Raw genomic sequence first — 24,764 nt, 5'->3', positions numbered from 1 at the left:
ACAAAAGCAAAACATCACACAGTGATATAAGAACTGCTATCAAAATTTGAATCAATGCCGCACCTAAGACTCCAAATCTGTCTCGTAACCAAACATTAGCAGACCATCCAGCTCCTTGTGATGCACCAAACGCATCCCTAATGTTTTTCAATGCATCTACAACACTAGTGATATTATCAGAGTTGTCAGGAATCAAAGTATAACAGGCATCACCAGTTAAGTTCAAAGCCACACATAGGCCACCTTGTTTGACTAAAATATAATCAAGAGCCATATCATGTTTCAGCAATGTCAGTCTGTGACTCCTTTGAGTGTTTGACAAGTATTCAAACCCCTTTATAGTCTCATTTGCAAAACCCTGCAAGGTGTAAGTGATATCATCAATATGATCGGCCAAAAATGTTACACCATACAATGGAAATAGTCCTATACCCCATTTCTCTCCAAGACTAATCCTCCAATGATAGGACTCCAGATTATGAAATTGTGCCATTTCAATTTTCTTCCTACTACCAGGAACAGCAGTAGATTTGACCTCATCAGGTGCTTGTCCCACCTGGACCGCCAAAACTTCATATGGAAGCTTTAATCTTACCATGTAACAGCATCCGGTCCATCCATATGGCAGAAATAAGTATGCTTTATCACCACAAATCCACCAAATATTTCTGAAATTCCCTATAGTCACATTTGCAGGCAAAGTTTGGTTCTTTACCTTTACCTCAGTTTTACTCTTTTTGCGGTGTGGTGTATGAAAGGTCTTGTGTTCACGCCCATTAAATTGCATCATATATTTATCACAGTCTGCTATTCCAGTAAACATACCAGGGCCATTATGTGTTGCATTCGAACCAAAACAGTCTTCAGCCTTTACAGGTGTCATGTCCTGTCCATCAGGAACTGCTGTTGTTACATCCTCGTGTTTGTCGAGTAAATTTAAATATGGCAAATTTCTCAACCAAGAGCAAGCAAATCTGGGTCTAAACAGATGTACTGATAAAGCCATAACTTTATCTTCTCTTGACTTCTGCTGATACAACAGCCATGATAGTGCATAAGATTTACACTTAGGAAGCAGCGGTTCTGGTACTGTTTCCATAATTGCAGGCCATGTGCCTGGTGGTGGAATTCTCACCACACATGGGCAATTCATGTCCTTAATCGATCTCACAGAATGAGTCAATTGTTGAAACCACAAATTTCTACCTGCCCATGGGTCTGAAATTTGTAACACCGAGGAGTCAAATCCATATGCCTTCCACGTAGTTTCTCTCTTTTGTAATGCTCGATAGGATTCAGTGATGTCTGGTGTCCGGTCAAGGTCATCGAGGTCATTGGTCATATCTGACGGAGTCCTCTGAATTGTTACAGATGAGTTTACATTAGTGTTGTCCACTATTGATTCCCGAATTCCAGCTCTCCTACTACTACTGTCAAGCTAACCTCTATTCGCAACATTGGCTTTTGAGTCACAATAACAAATTCCTCAGGTGTCAAAAGTGCCATAACAGGAGTCTGTGTCCTGTTTACGAGTTCAGTCAACGTTTTCTTTGTGACAGCCCCTGTCACAACCTTACTTGTAGTATCTCCCAAAGTAACAGACATTTGAGTCGTCACCACCATTGTTGTACTATTTATCCCCTTCTGAGTCGTAATTAAAGTATCGACCGGAGTTGTCATCTTGACACTCTTAGTCACTTCTGGAGCTAAAGTAGTATACATCACCTGGTCGCTATATATCCCCTTTGTAGGTGCTGTAGTAAGTTGCTCCTGAACTTTTCTAACAACTTGAACAGGAATAAAACTTATTATCACAAGTGTCCCTTTGCGAGTTACATATCCCTCTATCCAATAATTTCGAAATGATACAAATTTTAAGTGTGGTTCATAATAGGTGCATGTACATTCCCCTTGATCTTCCCAAGTAACATTTCTCAAAACAAGCGAGCAATCACCCTCTATCTTCATCCACTTCATGTCATTGTACAATACATACTTCCTTCTATCATGAGGCACAATGTCGACATCAGGTCCTATTAACACTACGTCTTCACCGCGATTATCTTTCCACTTAGGAGGATTATTGCCACCAACATTCCATTTACCACACTGACATGGAAGATGCACTGCCTAAATTTTCCCTAATCACAGAGTTCGAGGCAGTTGGTGTTGGTGAAGTCGTCCAAAGTGCAACTGTTGTTAAGTGCAATACATTTGTACTTTCAGTAAGCTTCAGAACTGGAAGGATAGTTTTCTGTTCCTTTTTCCCAGTTTCTGGCCGGAGAGTTGACATTATAGTTGTTAATTCTCCTACTTCTTCTTATTATCCACTAGCTGTATTTGATTAAGTTTTCTGAGAGTCTCCTGGTCCTTTTCTTTCTGGTCATGCTCCTTCTTCCGATATAGCTCCACTTGATGCGCTATATGGTCCGTGTAGACACCCTTTGCCATGCTTCCAAGACCAACCACCTCTGCCAGCTTGCTCCTCACTGGTAGGGGCAACCCCTTCTGTATTTTCACTGGCAAAATTGATTGCTCCATCTGATTCAAATCTGGATCATTTCCTGTGACATTTCTCCACAGTTGATGGGCCCTTGAGACATAAGACCTTGGGTCCTCTTCCTTTCCCAGTGGTTCAATAAGGATATTATTAGGATGTACATTTGTTGGAAATGTATCTCTCAGTGCTCTCCAAACACGACCTCTATTTGCAGCAAACAACTCTGGATCGTTCACAGAAGTTCCCACATATTGATTTAGTCCCGCTTTCTGCAAAATCTCTTCCATAGCTGGGACTCCAAGGAGGTTAGCCAAAAGTCTCTTAATATCTCCTATGGCTGACTGTGATCCCACCATTATCTCTTCCAACTTTGAAATCCAAGGATGCGATCCATCTTGAAGAGTAGGTAACTTCTCGAGTATGTCTGACATATCTGTATTCTGCCAGGGCTTATACTCCAGATTCTGTCCTCGAATAACCACTAGACACATCTTATCTGGTGACTTTCCCCTTCTTGGGCGTAATTAGTATTTCATAGTGTCTGACTTTTTAGATTCTTTCTTCCGTAATTCTTTCTTAGCTATCTGCAATTCCTGTAATTGATTCTCCAGTGCTTCCCGACTTTCTAGACTGGTAGAATTATTTATGTCAATAAGACATTGATCAATACATTCCTCAACCTCTCTTAAAGTCTGCCATCTGTCTTCTCCATATCTGGTACTGGATGCCCTTGGGAAAAACCCTCTTAAAAACGATGAACCTTTGCTCTCCGAGTCTCCATCGCTGTTTCCATTCTCACTTTCATTGGAGCTGTCATCTCCTCGGTCCTTTTTCCTCCACGTTCTGACTCCTTTTCTCTCCGCTTTAGCCAACATCCGTCTGACTGCTGGGTCATATCCGCCCATATTTTCATCCGAATCACTCTGATCATCCTCTCCAATTTCCATCTTCTTGATCCTTAGTCCCCCCTTAGTTTCTAAAAGAGCCGTTTTCTTTTTACTTTTAGTGTTTGGATACATCTTTATAGTTGTTTCCGCTCTTCCTGTTTCTGTTATTCGCTCATTGTCATCTGTAATGTGATAGTTACCCTCCTGACTAATCACTGGAAGTTGGGGATAAATCTCCTCAAACTTCACCTCCTTCTCATAAGGTGGGGGTTTCTTTATTGGGGCTGTATGTGAGAACTGTGTATTAGTTTCTGCCACTAATTTTTCTATTTCTTTTGCATTCTTCTCTATTTCTTCTGTGCCTTTCTCCCTCTTATCTTTTGCAGCTTCCAATAATTTCTGTCCCTCATTTTCAAACAACTGGAGAATGCCAAGCTCTGTTTGTATTTTTTCTTTGCGTTACTGTCCCTTTTTACCTTTCTTCTGATCCGCCTTATATGTAGATATAAGCACCTGCATTGTTTTAATTACATCTGGGTTGAGTGTCCCTTCCACTGGCCAAGGTTGGTCAATTTCAGGCCAACGCTTATGCCACTTTTCCGACATTTTTTCTACACCTTTAATTAGGGGATTACTCTTCTGCACAACATCAACCGGAGTGATTGCTTTCAAAGTATTAGCGTCCTTCTTCGGCATTGTAATAATTACCTTATACTCCCTTATTATAAATCAAATCAACTTTTTTTTTTCTAAAGTTTATTTAGGTTATTCCTCTCTTCAATTTCCTATTTAAAGTAATTACAAACCACTGTATTGCCACAATCAGTAACAAAAAGTGAAATAAATTTGCCAACTTCAGAGCGTCAAAAGTCTTATTTTAATTTATTTCATTCTAATAATATCTTAAATCTCCAAGTTATTCTTCCTTAAATAGGCTCACATGTCCTTAAAGACTATCCATTTACTCTAAGCCCCTGTTTGTCAGTTTTTCTTTTTTCTTTTTTTTTTTTTTTTTTTTTCAGGTTCTGACCAAGAGGGAAGGGAGGGTGCAGCACTCTCTCACTCTCTCTCTCACACACAGAGAGGCATAGAGTAAAAACAGAGAAAAAATACATGCTCATCAATCACTCAATCGGTCCCTCATCAAAACCAAATGCATGTTTTAATATTGGCAATTTTATCCGAAGGTTATCTTTCCCTTCCTATCTTATTTCTTGCTCATTCTTGTGCACACAAAAAATCCTCGCTGTTCTCCATACTTTTTTCTACAATAAAAATGTTCTTCTCGGGGCTCATATTTTAGCAGATTCAATATGTCTTCTCAATGGAAGCTCATAGATATGATCAAACGTCCCTCAAGGGCTCATGTATGTATTTTTAACAATTTTAGTCCCCTTAAAGACTCATAGATCATTACTTTCAAATGTCCTTTGAAAAAGGCTCATGATTTTTATCAAAACGTCCCCCTGAAAGAGGCTCATATATATTTAACATTAAAAGCAAACATATCTGTCCTTATGAATCAATAAACCACTTATTTTCAACCACAACCTATGTGTGACTGTCACACATGAACCTTCCACATCCAGTCACTCCCAGCTGAAACACCGCTGACACACCACGCAGCAGACACACACACACAAACAGACCAATCGTTGAACAAAGACACAGAGCAGATTACACCAAACAGAAGCTCACAACAAACTCAATCATCATCCCAAATTTCTCAAAGTTAACTCATTCATACTTTTCCCTACTAAATGCGCATTTTTGTCACATTATGACACGCACACACAAATGATTCTTCTCGGTGTGACCAACCAGCAAATACAACAGCCTCAACGAACAAACCAGCGCCCCAAAAGTGTGAGGAATGCTCACCTGAACCGCCGGCGTGGAGCGGGGGTCGGCGCGCTGATGCTGACGAAGATGCTGCAGGACACAACACGACCAAGTTTGTGACGCCAAAATTCTTGTAGTTTATTTGATGGTGTTGATGATGTGAAGAGGATGAAGGAGACTCCGCTGGCACCGTCTTGATTGCATATTAAGGTTTATTACAAAGAAGAACAGCATCAAGTCAAGCATCTGCAGATATGCTTGTGAGAGGGTGTGAAGCCAATGAACCACTCTGAAAATCAGTCTTGACTACCGACTGTTAAATAAGGCAGTTGTTTTCCTAAAAACTATCACTAACGTATGATTTCGATCACAAAGGATAGACTTCCTTTCCCAAACTGTTGGGCACCCTCTGAGGACCTTTGACCTAGGGTCCTCTATAAACACAGCTCTAAACATACACCTCAACAACACAAATCAACTATTTTCAGAATTTTTTTACATTCAAGTGTAATTTTCTTCAAATTGGAAACTGTAGTTCAAAGGGGAAATTCACCTGAGCATAGGAAGAACAGTATTGTTGTGACAGTACTGCAAAAACCAATTGCTGAAACAAAGGATGCTGCACATGCTGAAAAAGTAAAATTATCTCTTCTTATTGGGACTTTTTACTCATTTTAGTGTAAGTTTTAAAATATAAGTTTTGAAAGCTGAGTCTTAGGACTGATAATTTCTTAAGGTCAATGTTTGTCTATTCAATGAAATATGTTGGGACTAGTAAGTGACAGATCATAATTCCTGTCTGTACAAGGGGGGTATTTCCCCCATCAGAAGTGTTTTCCCATGATTTCTTATTTTGACATAATGAAATATGTTGGGATAGATGTCTTCACAAAAGTGAAGACTGTCTTTACAGTTTACATTTTCACACCAATAGAAGAAAATGTAGATGAAAATCTCTGATGCTGTATACTCAGAACGTGTTTTGTGGCAGTACCTTACTCTAAACAGTCCTCAGCTCAGCATTACTACTTTTAGGTTTCTGCTTGTAGCTCAGAGCAGGTGGACATCCTTATGATTGCAGTCCCTAATGGGCGCCATAGGGAAGCATGTAAGCAGGAAGAGATGCCATTAAAAACATTTCCATGTTTAAAGAGTGCAGGAACCTCTGTTCTACTCTGCTTTAATTAGGTGATTCTAGTAACTTAATTGGCTAAGCAACACAGTTGTAAAAGCTGTATCCCCCTTTTAAAGAGCTGCTATGAATTAGAGATGAGCTTCTCCCTTACAATTTGGCCAAATTAAAATCATTTTAAAAGGAAACAGCTTTGCTAAATGTAGCATGTTTCATTCTCAGGTTTCATTCATGAATTAATGTTTGTTTGTTACTTGAAAAATTAACTGATTTCTTGCATAATTTGTAACGTGGTCGCATCTACATTCCAAAAATTATTTCCAAGTAAAACTTAAGCCAGTGCCCGTTAGCATATATAATAGACGTATTTCATAGATTTCTCATCATCTGCAGCTTCATTACATTATCTGACTCTTCCTCTAAGAGTCAAAAGAGTCAGGGCTACTAAGCCCAGTGTGGAAACCCTGGGTTTCAATCAAAAGATTGCTTCTTTTTGTTATATATTAATTGTGATCTGTTTTACATCTATTTCTGCAGCCTGGTGAAATTAAACCAGTAAAACACAGAAATGTCTTTTGGGTTCTAAATTCTAAACATAAAAAACTGTGTTAATTTAAAACAATAAAAAGTAAAAGCTTTCAAAGCAAAACAGGTGCAAACAGTGCTTGTAAATAAATAACATCTTTACCAGTTGAGGATATTCCTTCCTCTCCACTGTAATGATCTCGGACCTCTCTAGTCTGTTTTAAAGCATATTGTCATTGACGTTTGACGTCACACAGTACACCAGGATGTATAGATAACACTCAAAAGTATAAAATAATACAACAAGGAAAAAATAATTTTATTACACCAAAGTACTAAAATTACTGAAGTGGCTCTTTCTTAATAAAAACAAAGAGACCCCACACTTAAAATAGTTGTCTTAAAATAGTCAAATGAATGTATAAAATTTGGCTATAACTGTTCAGTGCCTCAGACCAGGTGCACAAATACATAGGAGGTGGGACCCCATACACCACTGTATAAGAAAAATAATGAAACCACAATTTTAAAGTAAATACATCCAAACATGAACAAAACAATAGTTCTTATATCTTTACCTACATTACAGCTCTGAACTGCCAGGCAATGATAAAAGTCAACCTCAATTACAACAAATTCCTCACAGGACAAGGCTTTAGACAATTCTTTACATTTCTCTTAACATTCAACAAATACTTTCAGAGTAGCATACAGTAGCTTCACGATGTGATTGTACTCATATCATCAAAGTGTCACATTTCCCTGTACATCGCTTGAAATTTTGTGAAAAAAAAATTGACAGAATATTTACCTTCCGAAAGCAGACAAATTTGAATGTAAAAATAACACGAGTCACTGCTGGGATAAACAAGATGGCTTTCCATTTGCATTCAAGCACATTCAAGAGGGAGATGGCATCTTGCCCTGTCCCCCCAATCCTACTTGCCCTTAGGGGGTGGGTGCCCCAGAAGGTGCAGTGCCTTCTGTGGCATCAATGAGAATTTCATTTTTTTTCCCGGTAGGCCCCTGTACTAAATTTGTTATAATGTTATCTTGTCATTTTTGTTTATTGTTGAGCCAGTATATGGTGTCATGTTGTGTGGTCAGCAATTTAATAGCATAACGTTTAAATACAAAATATACAATATACTGTTTTGTTTTGTTTGTTTGTGTTTTTTTTTTGTTTGACATATTTAATTTTATTTATAAAATAAAACAAATAATATAATAAATATGAAAACATATTTGAATATATAATTTTATATGAAATTTAAATAAATTAAATAAATAATGGCTAAAATGAAAATATCGTAAATTTGAATGTAAAAATAACACGAGTCACTGCTGGGATAAACAAGATGGCTTTCCATTTGCATTCAAGCACATTCAAGAGGGAGATGGCATCTCTCATGTTGCTGTTCCCCAATATCCCTTGCACTTACAGGGGTGCCCCAGAAGGATCAGTGCCTTCTTGTGGCATCAATGAGAATGGCAGTGTTTTTCCCGGTAGGCTGCATTTCCTACCCCTAAATTTGTTATAATCCTGTCTGTTGAAGTGTCATTTACAATATGGTGTAAATGTTGAGCTGTGATCATGGTGTCACATTTAACGTTTAAATAGCAAATTCTAGCATATACTGTATACAAAACCTGTTTTTGTTTGTTTGGTTTTGTTTTGATTATGTTTTGCATATTTGACATATATTCAAAATAGAACAAATACCATGGTAAAAATGAATACATATTTGAGAATATGAAATTTAATTATATTCTCAAAAGTCAGCATTTAAATAATGGCTAAACCTAAAATGAGCATGAATGATTGAAAGTTGATTTAAAAAAACGCTTAGCAGGGATGGAATTACTCTGCTAATGACATGCTGATTATGACAGCTTTAATTCCATCAGTACAACATCAGAGTCATGTCATGCTCACCACTCAGCTTAGAACAAGTTCTCTTTTTAACAGAAATACTGTTTTCATTCACTAATTATTTCCAATAGTTTCCATTGTTCCATTTATCGATTGCTGTTAAGCTGCTGTCAATAAAACTCACCACTTCCTTTCACATTAAAAGCCTTTCAGTAGCTCAAAGGACATTTTTCATCCCGTTCCTTGTAGGCTTAATTATAGAGGAAGAAGTCAAAAACAGTATTTGTAGTAGAAGGAGAAACAAAGCGCACCAGCATGTTGAGTATAACATAACTCTGATTGAAATGATGGAATTAGTGGAAATGAAAATTATACTGAAGTTATTGAGACAACAGGCAAACATGGAAGAAAATTTTCAGAACAACAGACAAGGGGGCTTCTTACTAAGATAAAATAAGATAAAAGTTTTAATGTCCATTACATTTTCATACATTTGTCTTCAGCAATTTGGCAACACAGTAGAAACAAAGGTACATACTACATAAAATACACAAATACATAAAATACACAAAATATATAAATACAGACTTAGAGTCTGAGGGGTTGGGGTTGGGTGGGGGTCATTATGGAGCTGGATTGCCTTCTCAGTTATGGATCGATTGTATAGGTCTTGGAGTTGCAGTTGTTTGTTCCCAGTGATCTTGCTGGCCTGGTTGACCTACTGGGTCAGCTTGTTCCTTTGCCTAACTGACAGGTTTCCATACAAGGACACAGATTTGAAGGTGAGAACCCTCTCAGTGAGTGACCTGTAGACAATGGTCAAGGTGTGTTTGCTGGTGTTAAAGCTCCTGAGGAGAGAGAGCAGCTGTCTTGTTTTTTAAAAACGTGGTCTGCATTTGTCTGAAAGGTGAGTTTATTGTCAATGATTGTTTCCAAATATTTAAAGTGAGCTCGCTTCCACTTCCTGCCCTTTCATAATAACTGGCATGAGGACAGGTCCTGTGCTGTCTGTTCTCATCCTCCCTCCCAGACAAAGCTCCTTGCTTTTACTGACACTAAAGTCGAGGAACCTACCATCAAACCAGGTGACAAGGTGGTTGATGGGCTGGGAGTAGGAAGGGCTGGTGACATCCTGTAGGCAGGCAACCAGGGTCATGTCATCAGAATACTTTGAGTGAGATGTATTTGCTGTTATTATTTAGCTCATTCGCGTATATGGAGAATAGAAGGGAAGATAAAATATACCTCTTTGGAACACTGTTGTTTGGGACAAGGCAGTTAGAGAAGGTGTTATTAATACAGACTTGTTGGGGCCTCCCTCTTAGAAACACTCTGATGCACAGCATAAGGCTGCTACTGACTTCCAGGTCACACAGTTGTCTCAGGAGAAGATGGGCTAGACTGTATTGAAAGCAGAGGAGAAATCCATTACATATAAGCATGCCTTGTCTAGATGACCATACACATTTAGGTCCATATTTATTTGGACAGTAACACAATCTTCGTAATTTTGCCTCTGCACACAACCACAATGGATTTGAAACAAAGCCATCAAGATGTGATTGACGTGTAAACTTTCAGCTTTAATTCAAGGGTTTTAACAAAAATATCACATGAACCATTTAGGAATTACAGCCATTTTTATAAGTAGTCCCTCATTTTCAGAGGCTCAAAAGTAATTGAACAAACCAACATAATTAGAAATATAAGGATATTTTTAATACTTGGAAGAAAATCCTTTGTAGTCAGTGACTGTTTAAGTCTGGAACCCATGACATCACCAAATGCTGAAATTTGCCAGACCTTTACTGCAGCCACCTTTGGTGGCTGCTTGTTTATGGGTCTTTCTGCCCTCTGTTTTGTCTTCAGTAGGTGAGAAGCCTACTCAATTGGGTTGAGGTCAGGTGACTGACTCGGCCATTGAAGAATATTCCATTTTTTTGCCTTGAGAAGCTCTTGGGTTGCTCCCGCAGTATGTTTTGGGTCATTATCCATCTGTACTGTGAAGCACCGTCCTATCAGTTTTGCAGCATTTGGCTGAATCTGAGCAGGTAGTATAGCCCTATACACTTCAGATTCCATCCTGCTACTTCTATCAACAGTCACATCATCAATAAACACAAGTGACCCAGTTCCATTAGCAGCCATACATGCCCATGCTGTAACACTGCCTCCTCGATGTTTTAAAACATGATGTGGTATGCTTTGGATCACGAGCCATTTCTTTCTTTTCCTTCTCTATACTCTTTTCTTCCCATCATTCTGGTACAAGTTAATCTTGGTTTCATCTGTCCAAAGAATCATGTTGTAGAACTGGGAAGGCTTTTTTAGATGTTTTCTGGCAAAGTCTAATCTGGCCTTCTTTTCTTGAATGTTAGTAGTGGTTTGCACCTTGTGGTAAACCCTCTGTATTTACATTTATGAAGAAGTCTTTGACAATGAGACGCCAACCCCCTGGGAGTGTTTCTGATCTGGTTAGATGTTGTGAAGAGTTTTCCATCACTAAGAATTCGGCCATCATTACTTTAGTCATCTTCCGTGGTCTTCCAGGCCTTTTGTTGTTGCTGAGCTCACCAGTGCATTCCTTCTTTTTAAGAATGTACCAAACTGTTGATTTGACCACTCTTAAAGTTTCTACCATCTGTCTGATAGGTTTGTTTTGTTTTTTTCAGCCTATTAATGGCCTCCTTCATTTGCATCAACACCTCTTTGGACCACATGTTGAGAGTTCCCATGAACAGCTACCAAATGCAAATTCAGCAGTTGGATTCAACTCCAGACCATGAAACAGATTTTCTGAAAATGAAGGACTTTGTATAAAAATGGTTGTAATTCCTAAACAGTTAATGCAATATTTTTGTTAAATCCCATGAATTAAAGCTGAAAGTTTACACTTCAGTAACATCTTAATGGGTTTGTTGCAAATGTCCATATACTTGTGTAAATGTAAATGTTTTAGTCTTTTATTGATCCATGGTATTTTGTTTGGAAGATTCTGTCTTTTGTGTAAATTATAGTGTAAACACAGAAGTCTAGATAACTGATGGTGTAGGTTATCAATTCAAGGTTACTACAGGAGATCTGGTCACTAAAAAATAAGTTCAATTTAGTGGCATCAAAACAACCCTTAGTACTTTGACAAAAGGTGGATGACATTATGAGTGTTGGAAAAAAAACAGTCATCATCTCACACTGAATGGAACAGTAAGTTTCTCATACCGTGAAGTTGGTTGCCCAGTTGGTGTTTATAAGCATGCACCTCCAATGCTTTTCGCTATTCGCCTAGTATTTCTGTCAAATTGAACAAGTGAGTAGTGCTCCAGGTCGATGTCTCCATAAAACAGATGACATTGGAGAGTTAAGTCATCTTGTTTTGTAGAGATCGTACATTGGATAGGGTAGTTATTGTGAGAAGGAAGCGACTGCCTCTCCTTTTGTGCCAGTTGCATATCCGCCCTCTAGATCCACACATTTTCCTATTTGTTTTGAGAATGGCATTTCAATTTTCGAAGCTGATCTTGAGACAACCAAAGAGAAGTTTTGGCAGAGTTTTATCCATCTATTGGAGGCTTAGTTGATGTTCCCGGGTTTACACAGGAACAGCAGGTATGCCATTGTTCCATGGATTCTGTGGCTTTGCTCCGAGCGTGTTTACAGGGTTCCAGAGAATCAGTGGAGCCCAGATCACTACTACCAACTTGACAAACATATTTCCTAACATGATCGCCAGGTATAGACTTGTTTTCTCTTGCAAAAAATCCTATAAAACAAACATACAAAAACAAAAAAAACAAGCCAGGTGCCTAGGGTCAGGACTCACGAATTTGTGCCTGTAAAAGATGATTAAGCATATGTTGAAATTAAAACAACAGTGAAACAAAAAAATAGAGGTTTCTCTTTGATATAAACCTGTCTCTGATAAAGGCCTATTTTTCTCAGCAGTTGAGGTAAATAAAGCCACTATTTAAGAATTCACAGTAGTGTCAGCTAAAATTCATCTCTCCATCCATCCTTGTCTGGTTGTGACCCTCTCTTTTAGTCTCCCACCTCTCTGGTATCTGGTCACACATTCCTGGCTACATCTTAGTCTTAGTCTTGGTATGGTTTCAGTTCAACAGTCTCAAACACAAGGCTAACACCAACCCTCATGATTACATCATTGCATATCAGTTATTTCACATCGTTTCAGTCAATTTGGTGTGTTATTACCATGACAGAACAAATCCATACTTTGCCAAAGAAAAGTGGAAAGAGTTAATCACATTTACTGTATACCTACATGTAAACCTCTCTGCATGTAATTTGTTTAGCCTCCTTAAGTTGTAATTTATCCAACAATTACTCGTAAATAGAGATGATCAGATTGATGATAACATTCCTCTCCCATTCCCAAGTCCCCCTTTCTATCCCATCTTCTTTATCATTATCTATAACGCATTTATCCTCTGCTCTCTCCCACTCTTTCCTTCCCCATCCCTATCTCTCTCCAGCAGCTGTCAGAGTTATTTGTCTCCTTTGAAGAAAAGCCTCAGGGTGCAGCCTCCTTAGCCCAGGTCCACAAGGCAGTGCTTCATGATGGGAGGACAGTGGCTGTCAAGGTCCAACATCCTAAAGTTCAGGGACAAAGCTCCAAGGACATAGTGGTGATGGAGGTGGGAATGTGTCTGTTAAATTACTTTGGAATAAGTGAAGAAGTGTTCCTGTGGCTCAGAGGTCTGAGACAAAGACTTGTGACATACATACACATTTTATTCTATCTCTGTCCACAGCTTAAAACACAACAGGCAAAAAGTGCAAGAAAAGAAAAATGAAGAAATATCTATACGAGAAGTATAGACATCTTAATGGTTTGAGATGTTCAAAGTTAAAATATAATTTCAAATTAATAGAACCGTTTTAAGTCCACAAAACATACTTCACCTTAACACTGTTTCGACACAGGAGGCATAGCATGAGATGCAAGTTAGCAAAGCAGCAGCAGCTTCAGTCATCTGTTTCTACACTCCTTCCTCCCTAAAGTTGGAGGATTCACAACAGACTGTTGACAAAAAACAAACAAACAGTACAGTCAAAATTGAAGCAGCAGAGGCTAACATATACTGACTGTTCCTTGTATGGGTCCCCGCCCACCTCCAAACCTCCAGTTTGTAACTAAGGGTCTTTCTTAAAAAATTCTAGTTGCCAAGCTATGCCAGTATTGCCAAGTAATTACATCCATATTAGACGATTCCCCACCTCATAATTAACATCCTGTTTCAAGGTTCAGTGCCAACATAGAAGTTGTGTGTCCTTTATGCGTGAGGCACAAGGTTGGGTTGGTAGATGGTAATTTAGGATGTCTGACTTTCGTGCAGGAGACCAGAGTTTGAATCCCATCACAGAAATGCTTTTTGTTGAAAAGTAATTATGATCTTTACCTGACCTTAAAGGATCTGTTCACATTTTTTAAGTCTGTCTTAAAACAATATTCAAAGGCCCAAACTGTATATATAATGTAACAGTTTTTGTTCGCTTTAATTATTCCTTTTTTCATACTCACCATTCTTCCAGTGTAACTCATGGGAGACAAAATCGAGAGCTCATTCTGAGCAAAAACTTATTCCAAAGTTTATCTGAAATTGATAGGAGGCTTCAGCACTCTGATCTGTGAACTCTGGATTTTGTCCCTCATCATTTACATTGAGGGTGCTTTATGAAGGGATCCTTTAAAGGCCATTATGCACAGGAGGACGGATTATAGCAAGCAAAAACTGTTTCTATTTATGTATGAGCATCTGACTACTAAAACAGACTTGAAAAATTGTGAACCTATCCTTTAACCATACTGTAGTTGCCATGTACAAATATTGTAGAAAGTAAGAATTTTAAAAGTGTTGAGATTTGACATGGGTTTTTACAGAATCATCCAATATCAGCATCATTGTCTGATGATATGGTTGCTATGTGTTTAAAATTTGGTCAGTGCTTCTTCCACAGGTGATGAAACACATCTGATTTTGTGTTGCAGATAACAGTTTGGCCGCAAGCAAAACATTACTGAAGATTTTAATTGGCTATGTATAGAGCAGTTTTCTGTCGTCAGACTTGACTTATCCAGGAATGACCTCTCAGTACAGATGTCCATCAGCTGCCCTTGTCCTCATATATACTGGCATAAAATGTCTGCAATTGACAGGATATCACTGTACACTCACCGAGCACTTTATCAGGAACACCCGTACGCCTGCTTATTCCTGCAAATATCCACTCAGCTAATCATGTGGCAGAAGTGGAATGCATAAAATCATGCAGATACAGGTCAGGATTTTCAGTTACTGTTCACATCAAACATCGCAATGGGGAAAAAAATGTGATCTCAGAGACTTTAACAATGGCATAATTGTTGGTGCCAGACAGGTTGGCTTGAGTATTTCTGAAACTTCATCTCATGGGATTTTCACTCACAACAGTCTCTAGAGTCTACACAGAATGGTGTGAAAAACGAAATACATCCAGTGAGTGGCAGTTCTGCGGATGGAAATGCCTTGTTGATGAGAGAGGTTAGAGGAGAAAGGCCAGACTGGTTGGAGTTGACAGAAGGCTACAGTATCTCAAATAATAACTCTTTACAACTGTGATGGGCTGAAAAGCATCTCAGAATGCACGACATGTCGAACCTTAAGTCAGATGGGCTACAACAGCAGAAGACCACGTGAGGTTCCACTCCCATCAGCCAAGAACAGAAATCTGAGGCTGCAGTAGGCACAGGCCCACCAAAACTGGACAGTTGAAGACTGGAAAAATTTAGCTTGGTCTGATTATTCTCGATTTCCACTGAGGCACGTAGATGGTAAGGTCAGAATTTCCCGTCGACTGCACGAATTAATGGACCCAACCTGCCTTGTATCAACAGTCCAGGCTGGTGGTGATGGTGTAATGGTGTGGGGAATGCTTTCATGGCACACTTTGGGCCCCTTAATACCAATCAATCATGGTTTGAAAACCACATGAGTATTGTTGCTGACCATGTTGTATCCCTTTATGGTCACAATTTACCATCTTCTAATGGCTACTTTCAGCATGATAATGCACCATGTCACAAAGACAACTCATCTGAAACTGGTTTCATGAGCATGACAATGAGTTCAGTATACTTCAATGGCCTCCACAGACACCACATCTGAATCCAATAGAACACCTTTGGGATGTGGTAGAATGGGAGATTGGCAGCATGAATGTCCAGCTAACAAATCTGCAGAAATTATGTGATGCAATCATGTCAACATAGACCAGAAACTCAAAGGAATGTTTCCACCATCTTGTGGAATCTTGCCACAAAGAACTGAGGCTGTTTGGAGAGCAAAGGGGGGCCCTAACCTGTATCAGTCCAGTATTCTTAATAAAGTTCTTGCTTAGTGTATATGTACATACCTGTTTTATTTTACTTGACAGTGAAGCTGATTTTAACATTTTTCAATTTTGAAGGTATTGGTTAGGGTGGTCCATTGGCTGTTCCCAGACTTTGCCTTCATGTGGTTGGTGGAAGAGGCCAAAAAGAACATGCCGCTGGAGCTGGATTTCCTTAATGAGGGGCACAATGCAGAGAAGGTGGCAAACATACTGGCCCACTACCCCTTTCTCAAGGTACACACACAAATGCACATATTAAATGTGACTTTTTTCCACTAGGCTTTATAACAAGCCAAAAATGCCAATGCAATTTTAGTTTTTACCCTCTCGGTTCCATGCATGCACACATACTAGTAAACAGCTGGTAATAATCTGAGACAGTCTATTTTAATATAAGGCCCAGGTATTTAAAATTGCACTCAGTGCAGTTGATAGAGGCCAGACTTTTCAACTGTGTCTGACAGCTTCCTCTGTGCTGCCTGTTGGCTCTCCCTTAATAATAATAGAGCAGGGTCAGCAGAGTGCTTCAAATCATATTTCCTTTACTAGACAGAGTTGGACTTTATATACATTATCATTTTCTTTCCTTGTGTGCTTTTTCTTAATAAGTCTGTTTGAAATTTTTATTAGTTCTGGTGAAAACTCTCTTTCTTTGTTTGGTTTTCAAATCCAGAGAGCTAAAATTTCTTTAGTTATGTCCTCTTTTCTGTCATTTGCTCCTTTTTATTCTGCAATTTTTAAATTATATAAATCGGTACAACATGACAGAATGAAAGTTTTGTTCAAATGCCTTCCAATACATCCAATAAAACGCCAGTTGGCCTGAGTGGAGTATAAAATGAAAGTAATAATTAAAAGTTAAATTTCCAAAGTTCTGACAGGTCTTAACTCCTGCTCTATATGTGACAAAAACATATACAGAATTTTCTTTTACCGTCTTTTTTTAGAATTTAATGACCTTAGCTTTTCTTGTGCCTCTGTACTTTTTGATCAATTAGCATTAAAGTTAGCAAGTTTCACTCAAAAAAGTGCCCTTAATGCAAAAGTGCTGTATAAATTGGATTGTAGTAAATAGTATGACCATTGAACAATGTATGTGACAATATATAACTATCAGACAGTTGTTCAGTCATCATTGATAAATTGTTTAATTTAAACAGATGTTTTATATGACCATTAGATCACATAATCATATTACTGAAATTTAGCCCATGTGCTTTTTTTAAGATTTTCATTGTGTCATGATGGTGACTTTATCCTATTGATGTAGACACAATGAACAACAGTAATGGTGCAGCCATAAAAGATGACCAAATACAGTGCTAAATATGGAAAAGCCTTTGTTATATAAAGAAAAAAAAAATTGAATGCATGATAGTGCGGATGCTATCACACGTGCACGAGCGTGCACACACACACACACACTCACATATGTACATAATCTGAGAGTTGTGGTTAAAGCTAATCAGAGTCTCAGAGAGAGGTGGAGTACTATTCAAAGCCCTCTTTAACAAGAGGTGAGTTGAGGGGAAAGACTCAGGTTTTCTGACAGGCCTGTCCACAGTCTGCAGAAACACTGATTCAAAACAGTTTCACTATGTTTGCATCTTTATTGATAGTGAGAATTCAATGAGTTATCAAGCAGCCAGTGCAGTTGTGTGTGAGGGTTTTCTTACATGAAAGACAACGTTACCAGGTATTTGAGGTGTTTCTTTCAGTTCTTATATTTGTGTACTTTCCTCTTTAAAATTGTTTACAATCTAGTAGGGCTCGGTTTAGGTAAGATTTTATTGAATCTATATCTAGTATTCCATCAATTTGTCAGATTCAAATTCTTTTGAATCACTTTTTAAATCAGTTTAAGGTCATACCCTTAATACATTTGAATATTAAGGTTTTTCAGTATTTTCAAAATATATTGCAAATTTGCTATGAAGTTAAATGGCTACCTGAATGTTTTGTGCATTAATCTTCGCTATTAAAAAAAAGGGAAAAGATGAAAGGTTTGACAGAGATTATACAGTGATCTTAATCAGTCCTGTAGTTGTACCAGCATTGGAGCACATCCAAAATAGAATTGGTTATCAGAACCCAAACCTATAATTTAATGCAGACCTGTATAGGACAATGAAATCTAGTGAAAAAGTGGTGGACCCCAACATACTGTCAGCCAAAAATATAATTAAAAAAGAACAAAAAAATGCATGAAGAAAAGCTAAATTCTGGGCTCTTCTTCCCCTCCTCTGTCCTTTCTCTCCACAGGTTCCCATAATCCACTGGGATCTGTCCACAAAGAGAATCCTGACCATGGAGTTTGCTGAGGGGGGGCAGGTCAACGACAGAGACTACATGAGGAAACATGGCATCAGTGTCAATGAGGTATTGTCTGCTGCTCTGCCTGCTCCCTATAAGGCTGTGTGAATGTGCATAGGTTAGATAAAACTAATAGTTTAAGGACTGATAATCCAGGTCGTATCACACACGCACACACACACACACACACACACACACACACACACACACACACACACACACACACACACACACAGATGATCATGATTTTAATGCTGGATTGCAAACAGATGAACGAGTGAGATGCACCACTACTAATTTTCCCATTTGGCGTGCAATATCCTGTTTTTGTCTGCTTTACAAAATGTCTGAGTTATTCCAAAGCTTTCTCAGCTTCAATAACACACCCTGTGTCATTGTTTTCTTTTCAACTGGAGCAGAAAACTTTGTTTTAGCACAACTTATGCTGGCCAAACTGATGTGACACAGTGTTTGCTGATATTTCTTAGGCCTGGCACACAGATTACATTTTTTTAACCGAAATAATAAGCACTCTGCATTAATGCTGGTCAAAAATGAAGGTACTAATCTTTTCTACTTGTATTTTTGTGAGTTTGATATAAATCAAGTTTACACTGGTATCCGTAAACTCGATATTTCCTGCCTCCAGGAAATAGCTGTATGTCTATGGCAGTTTTTGCAGTAGAGCCTTGTAAATAAACAACATACAGTACACTGCTACTCCCTTATGTTCGTTAAGGACGACCTTCCTACCTTTTCATATAAGATGCAATGGTGAGTGAGGAAAATATCACCTGTGATTAAGTGTAGTGCACCGTGATACACAGAGTCAGGAGGCTTTAAGGGTAAAGGGAAACATGCATATATACAATATCACAACAATCAAGTGCAGCCAAAATTGTAGATTGCACAATGGTCTTTCAACAGGCAGAAGAGAAATATGATTTGTTTCTATAGGTGTTCCACATGGATCTTAAAAGTAAGTCTGGTATCCAGCCAGAGTATTTATAACGTTCCACAATTTCAATTTCATAACAATGAAGGGTTTGGATATAGGCAGTAAGCTATATACTGTTAGGTGACCTAGAGAAAAACATACATTTAGTTTTACCAGAATTTAAAACAAGATTATGTTTGATGAGAGAGATCTGAAGTGTATCAAAAGCCGACTTTGGATTTGCAATGGTCAGATTAAGAGAAGAGCCAGTGGCATGTAAAATGGTGTCATCTACATAAGAAGTCTATTACAGTTTTGGGTAGCAGAGAAGATATTTTTTATACATGGTGAATAATGGAGGACCAAGAATGGACCCTTGTGGAACACCTATACTAACGCTAAGGGGACTTGACTTGGAACCTCTTGAGACTACTGTCTGAGTTCTACCTGAGACATAGTTATAAAACCATTTAATGGACTGTGTATCTACACCAATTGAGCATAGTTTTTCTAGTAGAATACTGTGACTGACTGAATCAAATGCTTTAGCTACTGTCTATGAAATGTGCAGCACAATGTTGATGATTGTCCAGGGCTTCAATAATATCGGTAAGTACACATAATTCAGCTGTTGTTGTGCTATGACGGGATCTAAATCCTGACTGCTCAGGCCGCAATATGCTATTTGACCCTGGAAACAGTCTCAGTTGGGAATTTACGAGGGACTCCAGGATTTTTGCTAAACAGGGCATTTTGAGATCGAATGGTAATTATGTAAAAATATAAACTAGAGGTGTTGCAATTAAATCAGCACTGAGGTGAAGGTGGGAAGGATCTAAATAGATTATAAATTATTTTCCAAAAATCAGACGCATTTCCAAAGATATTTGCAAGCTAGGACAAGTAGAAATCAGATTTGGCTCTTCTATTAAGTCTGAGACAGTTATTAGGTTGATGCCTGAAATCAGTGATTGATGGTTTTGGCTATCTCCTGAGCTGCATCTCTGACAGTAAGAGCTTTGGAAATATTTGGGGAGAACCAAGGATTAGAATGGTGTTTTCCTCTAAATTTTTATAGGAAGCATGTTTATTAAGTATGTCGTTAAAAATTGTATAAAAAAGATTAAAAGTTAGGTCTGGGTCATTCATTTAAGAAATGTTTTTCATTGAAATGTTTAAAATTCCTTTTCTTTATTATTCAAGGATTGGTGTTAGTCTGGAGGTTTCGAGTATTTCTGAGACATGCATTTGGGCAATGGTCGCTGATATCTTGAGCAAAAGCTGTGTTGGGTACTTAAATGGATTGTTTGTTAATATAAGATCTATCTTGGTTGATTTACAACGATTACATTTGTTTGGTCATGTAGGACTAGAAATCAATTTATGTAGATTAGTCTAGTACAGTTTTTTGGAGCCAATCTAATTTTAAATCAACCAGAGTTACTAGCTCATAACTAACGTGGGATGATGTTAATTTGGCAATTTCTTCCAGGGCCGTAAAATTTGCTGATGGAAGATGGTAGATTCCAATAATGGTAAAATGCTCAATACCCCCTGGGCAGATAGTCCATAGCAATATATTCAAAACTCTTTGGAAGAGTGACAGCAGCAACAAGACAGGCCTGTAAGAAGTCTTCGACATAGATCAATAATCCCTCTCCTTTTGTTTATTTGTCAATGTGAAAGATATTGTTAACATCCAGAGTTATTTCCATATCTAAGATTCTCTGAGTTAGCCAAGTTTCAGTTAGGAAAAAAATGTCATGGCAGCATTCGTTTACCAGGATGTGAACAAAGTCCAGTTTAAGTAAAACGCTCATAATATTTAAGTGTAATAACCCGATGCCTTGTTGTAATTTAAAATCATGCAGAGATGTCATTTTAGTAGGGGTGGTTGTACAGGGGATGTATGATATCTCAGGAGGCTGAGTATTGATCTTTACAAGAACAGAACCATTTGGTCTAGAATTCAAGCGAGAAAGGCCTTTGGCCTGTTGATAAAAGTAATTTTATTTGTATTTAGGTATTGGTTATATGAATTAAAATATTGTGAATCACTGAAATCACTGAAACCCATAATAAACAAGTAAGCCTACTAATTGGAATGGTAATACTATTTTCCTCAGTTGAGGCAACATCATTGCATGATGCAAAGTGTCCATACCTGTAGAGGGATGTCAGAGGTCAAGTTCGCTCTTGGCGGAGTGGCAATGACCACATCAGAGTCTAAAGCACCGCAGGTGTTTTCAGTGATCAGTCATACCTGTGGAGCAGCTGAGACTGCATGGAGGATATTTGCCGTTAACATTTGTGAACCATGGTGGTTTAGGTGCATTCTATCCACTGCAAAAAAACACACCACATCCCCAAGAATGATTAAAATTATCTACAAAAGTGAGTACGTGTGTCGGATTGTGGCTGGAGACATTTGTGCAGACTAAGGAGTCTGGAGAACCGACTAATGCCACGTCCCAGCAATGGGATCGGACAACACATGAAAAAACTTTTAAAGTGATTATTGAGAAAGTTAAAAAGAAAAGTAAAGGCTTTCTTCAGTAGCTCAGATTGTCTGCGCTTCATGTTAATGCTGACATGTATCACATTCTTTGTCGCTCTGAGAGGCTTATCTAACAGGATGGGGACTTCATCAGCTAGATCGCTAAATGATGGCAAGAAACACAGTCATCAAATTAGTAGATAGCAGTTCTTATAAACAACCTAAGATCCAACTTTGATGACTAAAATTCTTTATCCAGTTAAAAGATATAGATAAAATTTACCCAAATTAAAAACTGTATTTTAAAAAAAAAGGACTAAAAACTGGATAAAAAGTCAGTTTCTGTCAATTTCTGTTTTCTAGCGGGTACTTTTGAACTGTGTGATGTGATGCGAGACATCATAAATACAAGTTGGTAGAGTTTTGTTTGTTTAAAGTTAAAATACCTATGTAGCATCAACACAATTATCACAGTAAGTGAGGTAAAAATACTTCTTGATTTCATAAATTATCAGCTATATGTAGCCTACAGTTTAATATTTTGGGAGGATATTGAAGCATATTGTTTTACTTCCACTTGATACACGGGGAGCAAATGCAAACTCCAAACAGAAAGGCCCTGGCCAGCCAGCAGGTTCGAACCCAGAACCCTCTTGTTATGAGGCAACGATGCCAAATACTGGAAAATAGAAATACTCAAAATGCTGGATACATTTAGTGGTCTGCACCCGGTATATTCCAAGGGATAAAAACACTTGAACATCACGGCACTACTCTGCATATGTCTGTAGACAGTGGAGGGTGCAAATTAGCTCAAACCCACAGACATACACACAAAAACATTCAGGACATGATTTACTTCAGGGATGAATATCCTTTAAACTCTTCCACAGGGCAAAGCTCTAAAAATTGTAAGAATTTCAAAACCCTTACTTTGCTATGCAAAGTGATTGTCAGACTGCTTTTCCCTAATTTTAAACAAATCTTTGCAGCTCCCGATTCCAATGCTGCAAAGGTGGGGGCAGGGGCTTTCAGACACTGTTTTATGAGAGGAACCTTGTTTGAATGTAAGCTGTTCCTTTCACTCAATTTGTCAAACAATCTGCATGTCTCTAGCAACTCTGGCAAACAAAACATGGGGTTGTCTGGCAAAAATCTTAAACCTGACTCATATTTTGTGGCAATGCAATGCAACAAATCCAGGGACGTACTGCACTGGTTGATCACATCCATGCAAGCGCACACTTTTGGTGGACTTAGAAATGTGAAGGGTATAATTCTGCAAATTACCTGGCAATTGCTGTGAGGATAAAATGATTAGTGATGTGAATACAATTTTATGAAAACACATCAGCTAAGGCCTTGGTATACAATCAAAGAAAGTCAAATAATACATTATCAGTGATTTCTCAGAACATAATGATGAGCTAACTAAATAAGATAAAGTTTCTACAAAAAGGCATGTAGGAAAATTATTCAACCCCAAAGTCAATTTTTTCTACAGCATCCTTTGACCATTTGACCATTTTCACAATCAATTTGATGATGTCACTCAACTCATACAAATGTGATTTATAAAAATTCTAGATGATCCTAAACCCTTACATACTCAGCAGGGTTTGTTTTTTTAAAATGTTTCACTAAGACATAACGTTGGTTTGAATAGACCTTTTCAAAAAATATCAGCATCTGCCAAATGACCATCTCACCTAGTTGGCTAGACAAGGAACCACCCTTCTCAAACCCAGAGAGGCCAATGTGTTAACATGATAATAAAATTAATAGCAAGACGTGAAACCACTTTACGTCCTTTTGGGGTCATCCTTGCTATGGATCCCAGCATATATCAGTGCATATTTCACAAAATAAAGGAAAATCATCAGTACTTAAACAAAATCATCTGCAGTCTTTCTCCTTCTCTCTCAACACACGCATACTATCTCTCTCTCTCTCACTGCCTGAGTGGCCTCTGAGATAAGAAACTTTCCACACTCCTGTCATAAATTGTAGATGCGTTCCTGAAGGTACCTAACACTAATATTTCTCCTTGGGTAAGCACATGTCTGAATAAACGTGAATAGAGAGAGAGTTAACTAGTCCTGCTGTCCCACAACCAAAAAACAAATTTAAAAACCATCAAGCATGCAAATGTTAGACATTTAGTAAGATTCTTCTCTTATCTATTTAAATCCGAAATAATATTTCAGATAGGAGTAAGGTTGATATATATATTTAAAATCCTCAATTGTATGGTACTTTCAAATGGGAGGTGTCTGTCATGAACTCTAACCCTTAAATTTCAACTTGAAAGTGATATTGAAAGAATTTCGCAAATTTTTCCATTGTTTTTAAAAAGATCCTTTTGAATATTTTGAAAGTGAATTTCATAGAAATACATTTATTTTTATAATTTTTCTTAATCATTAAGCTTAATGTAAAAAATTCCCTGCATTTTCATGTCAGTACCGAAACAGTGTAAGTTTTAGTCCATTGGCTGAGACTGAGTTTAGCCACACCCCTACATTTTTGATCAGCAATTATGTCTGCATCCCTCTTTCTCATGGCTGCATAGTGAGTAGATAAGTCCCATCATTTTGAAGTAAATATGTTAAAAAATATGAAAATCAGTCTGTAACTTTAAGGAATTTCACTTCAACACCTATTTTCTGTAATTAAGCAAACTTTTTTGGGTGTTATTACAGAACATTTAGTTTTTATGTGTGTACAACTGTTAAGAACTGTGCTAGCTAACCATGTGCTGACTAGCATCTTTGAGAGAGGCTCAAAATTATCTAAAATTGTCACTACAAAACAGTCATGACTGACACATGAAGTATTGGTTGTGACAAGATTGTTCTGGGAGTGACAA

The 24,764-nt window shown here is 38.0% G+C and overlaps 1 protein-coding gene across 8 annotated transcripts in view; it reads left to right on the top strand.

The window, feature by feature from the left end:
- Window positions 1-24,764, top strand: part of adck1 (aarF domain containing kinase 1) — a 114,551-nt gene that overhangs the window by 54,107 nt on the left and 35,680 nt on the right. For 7 of the 8 annotated variants that reach the window (XM_040137879.1, XM_040137880.1, XM_040137884.1 and 4 more), the window contains exons 5-7: window positions 13,250-13,411; window positions 16,224-16,382; window positions 18,411-18,527. In XM_040137879.1, coding sequence (XP_039993813.1) covers window positions 13,250-13,411; window positions 16,224-16,382; window positions 18,411-18,527 — 438 coding nt within the window. The remainder of the gene's footprint in view (window positions 1-13,249; window positions 13,412-16,223; window positions 16,383-18,410; window positions 18,528-24,764) is intronic. The other variant, XM_040137877.1, reaches the window with a different exon arrangement.

Source organism: Xiphias gladius, chromosome 10 (assembly GCF_016859285.1).
Source record: "Xiphias gladius isolate SHS-SW01 ecotype Sanya breed wild chromosome 10, ASM1685928v1, whole genome shotgun sequence".
Taxonomy (NCBI): domain Eukaryota; kingdom Metazoa; phylum Chordata; class Actinopteri; order Istiophoriformes; family Xiphiidae; genus Xiphias; species Xiphias gladius.
This window is presented reverse-complemented; position numbering and strand designations above follow the sequence as displayed.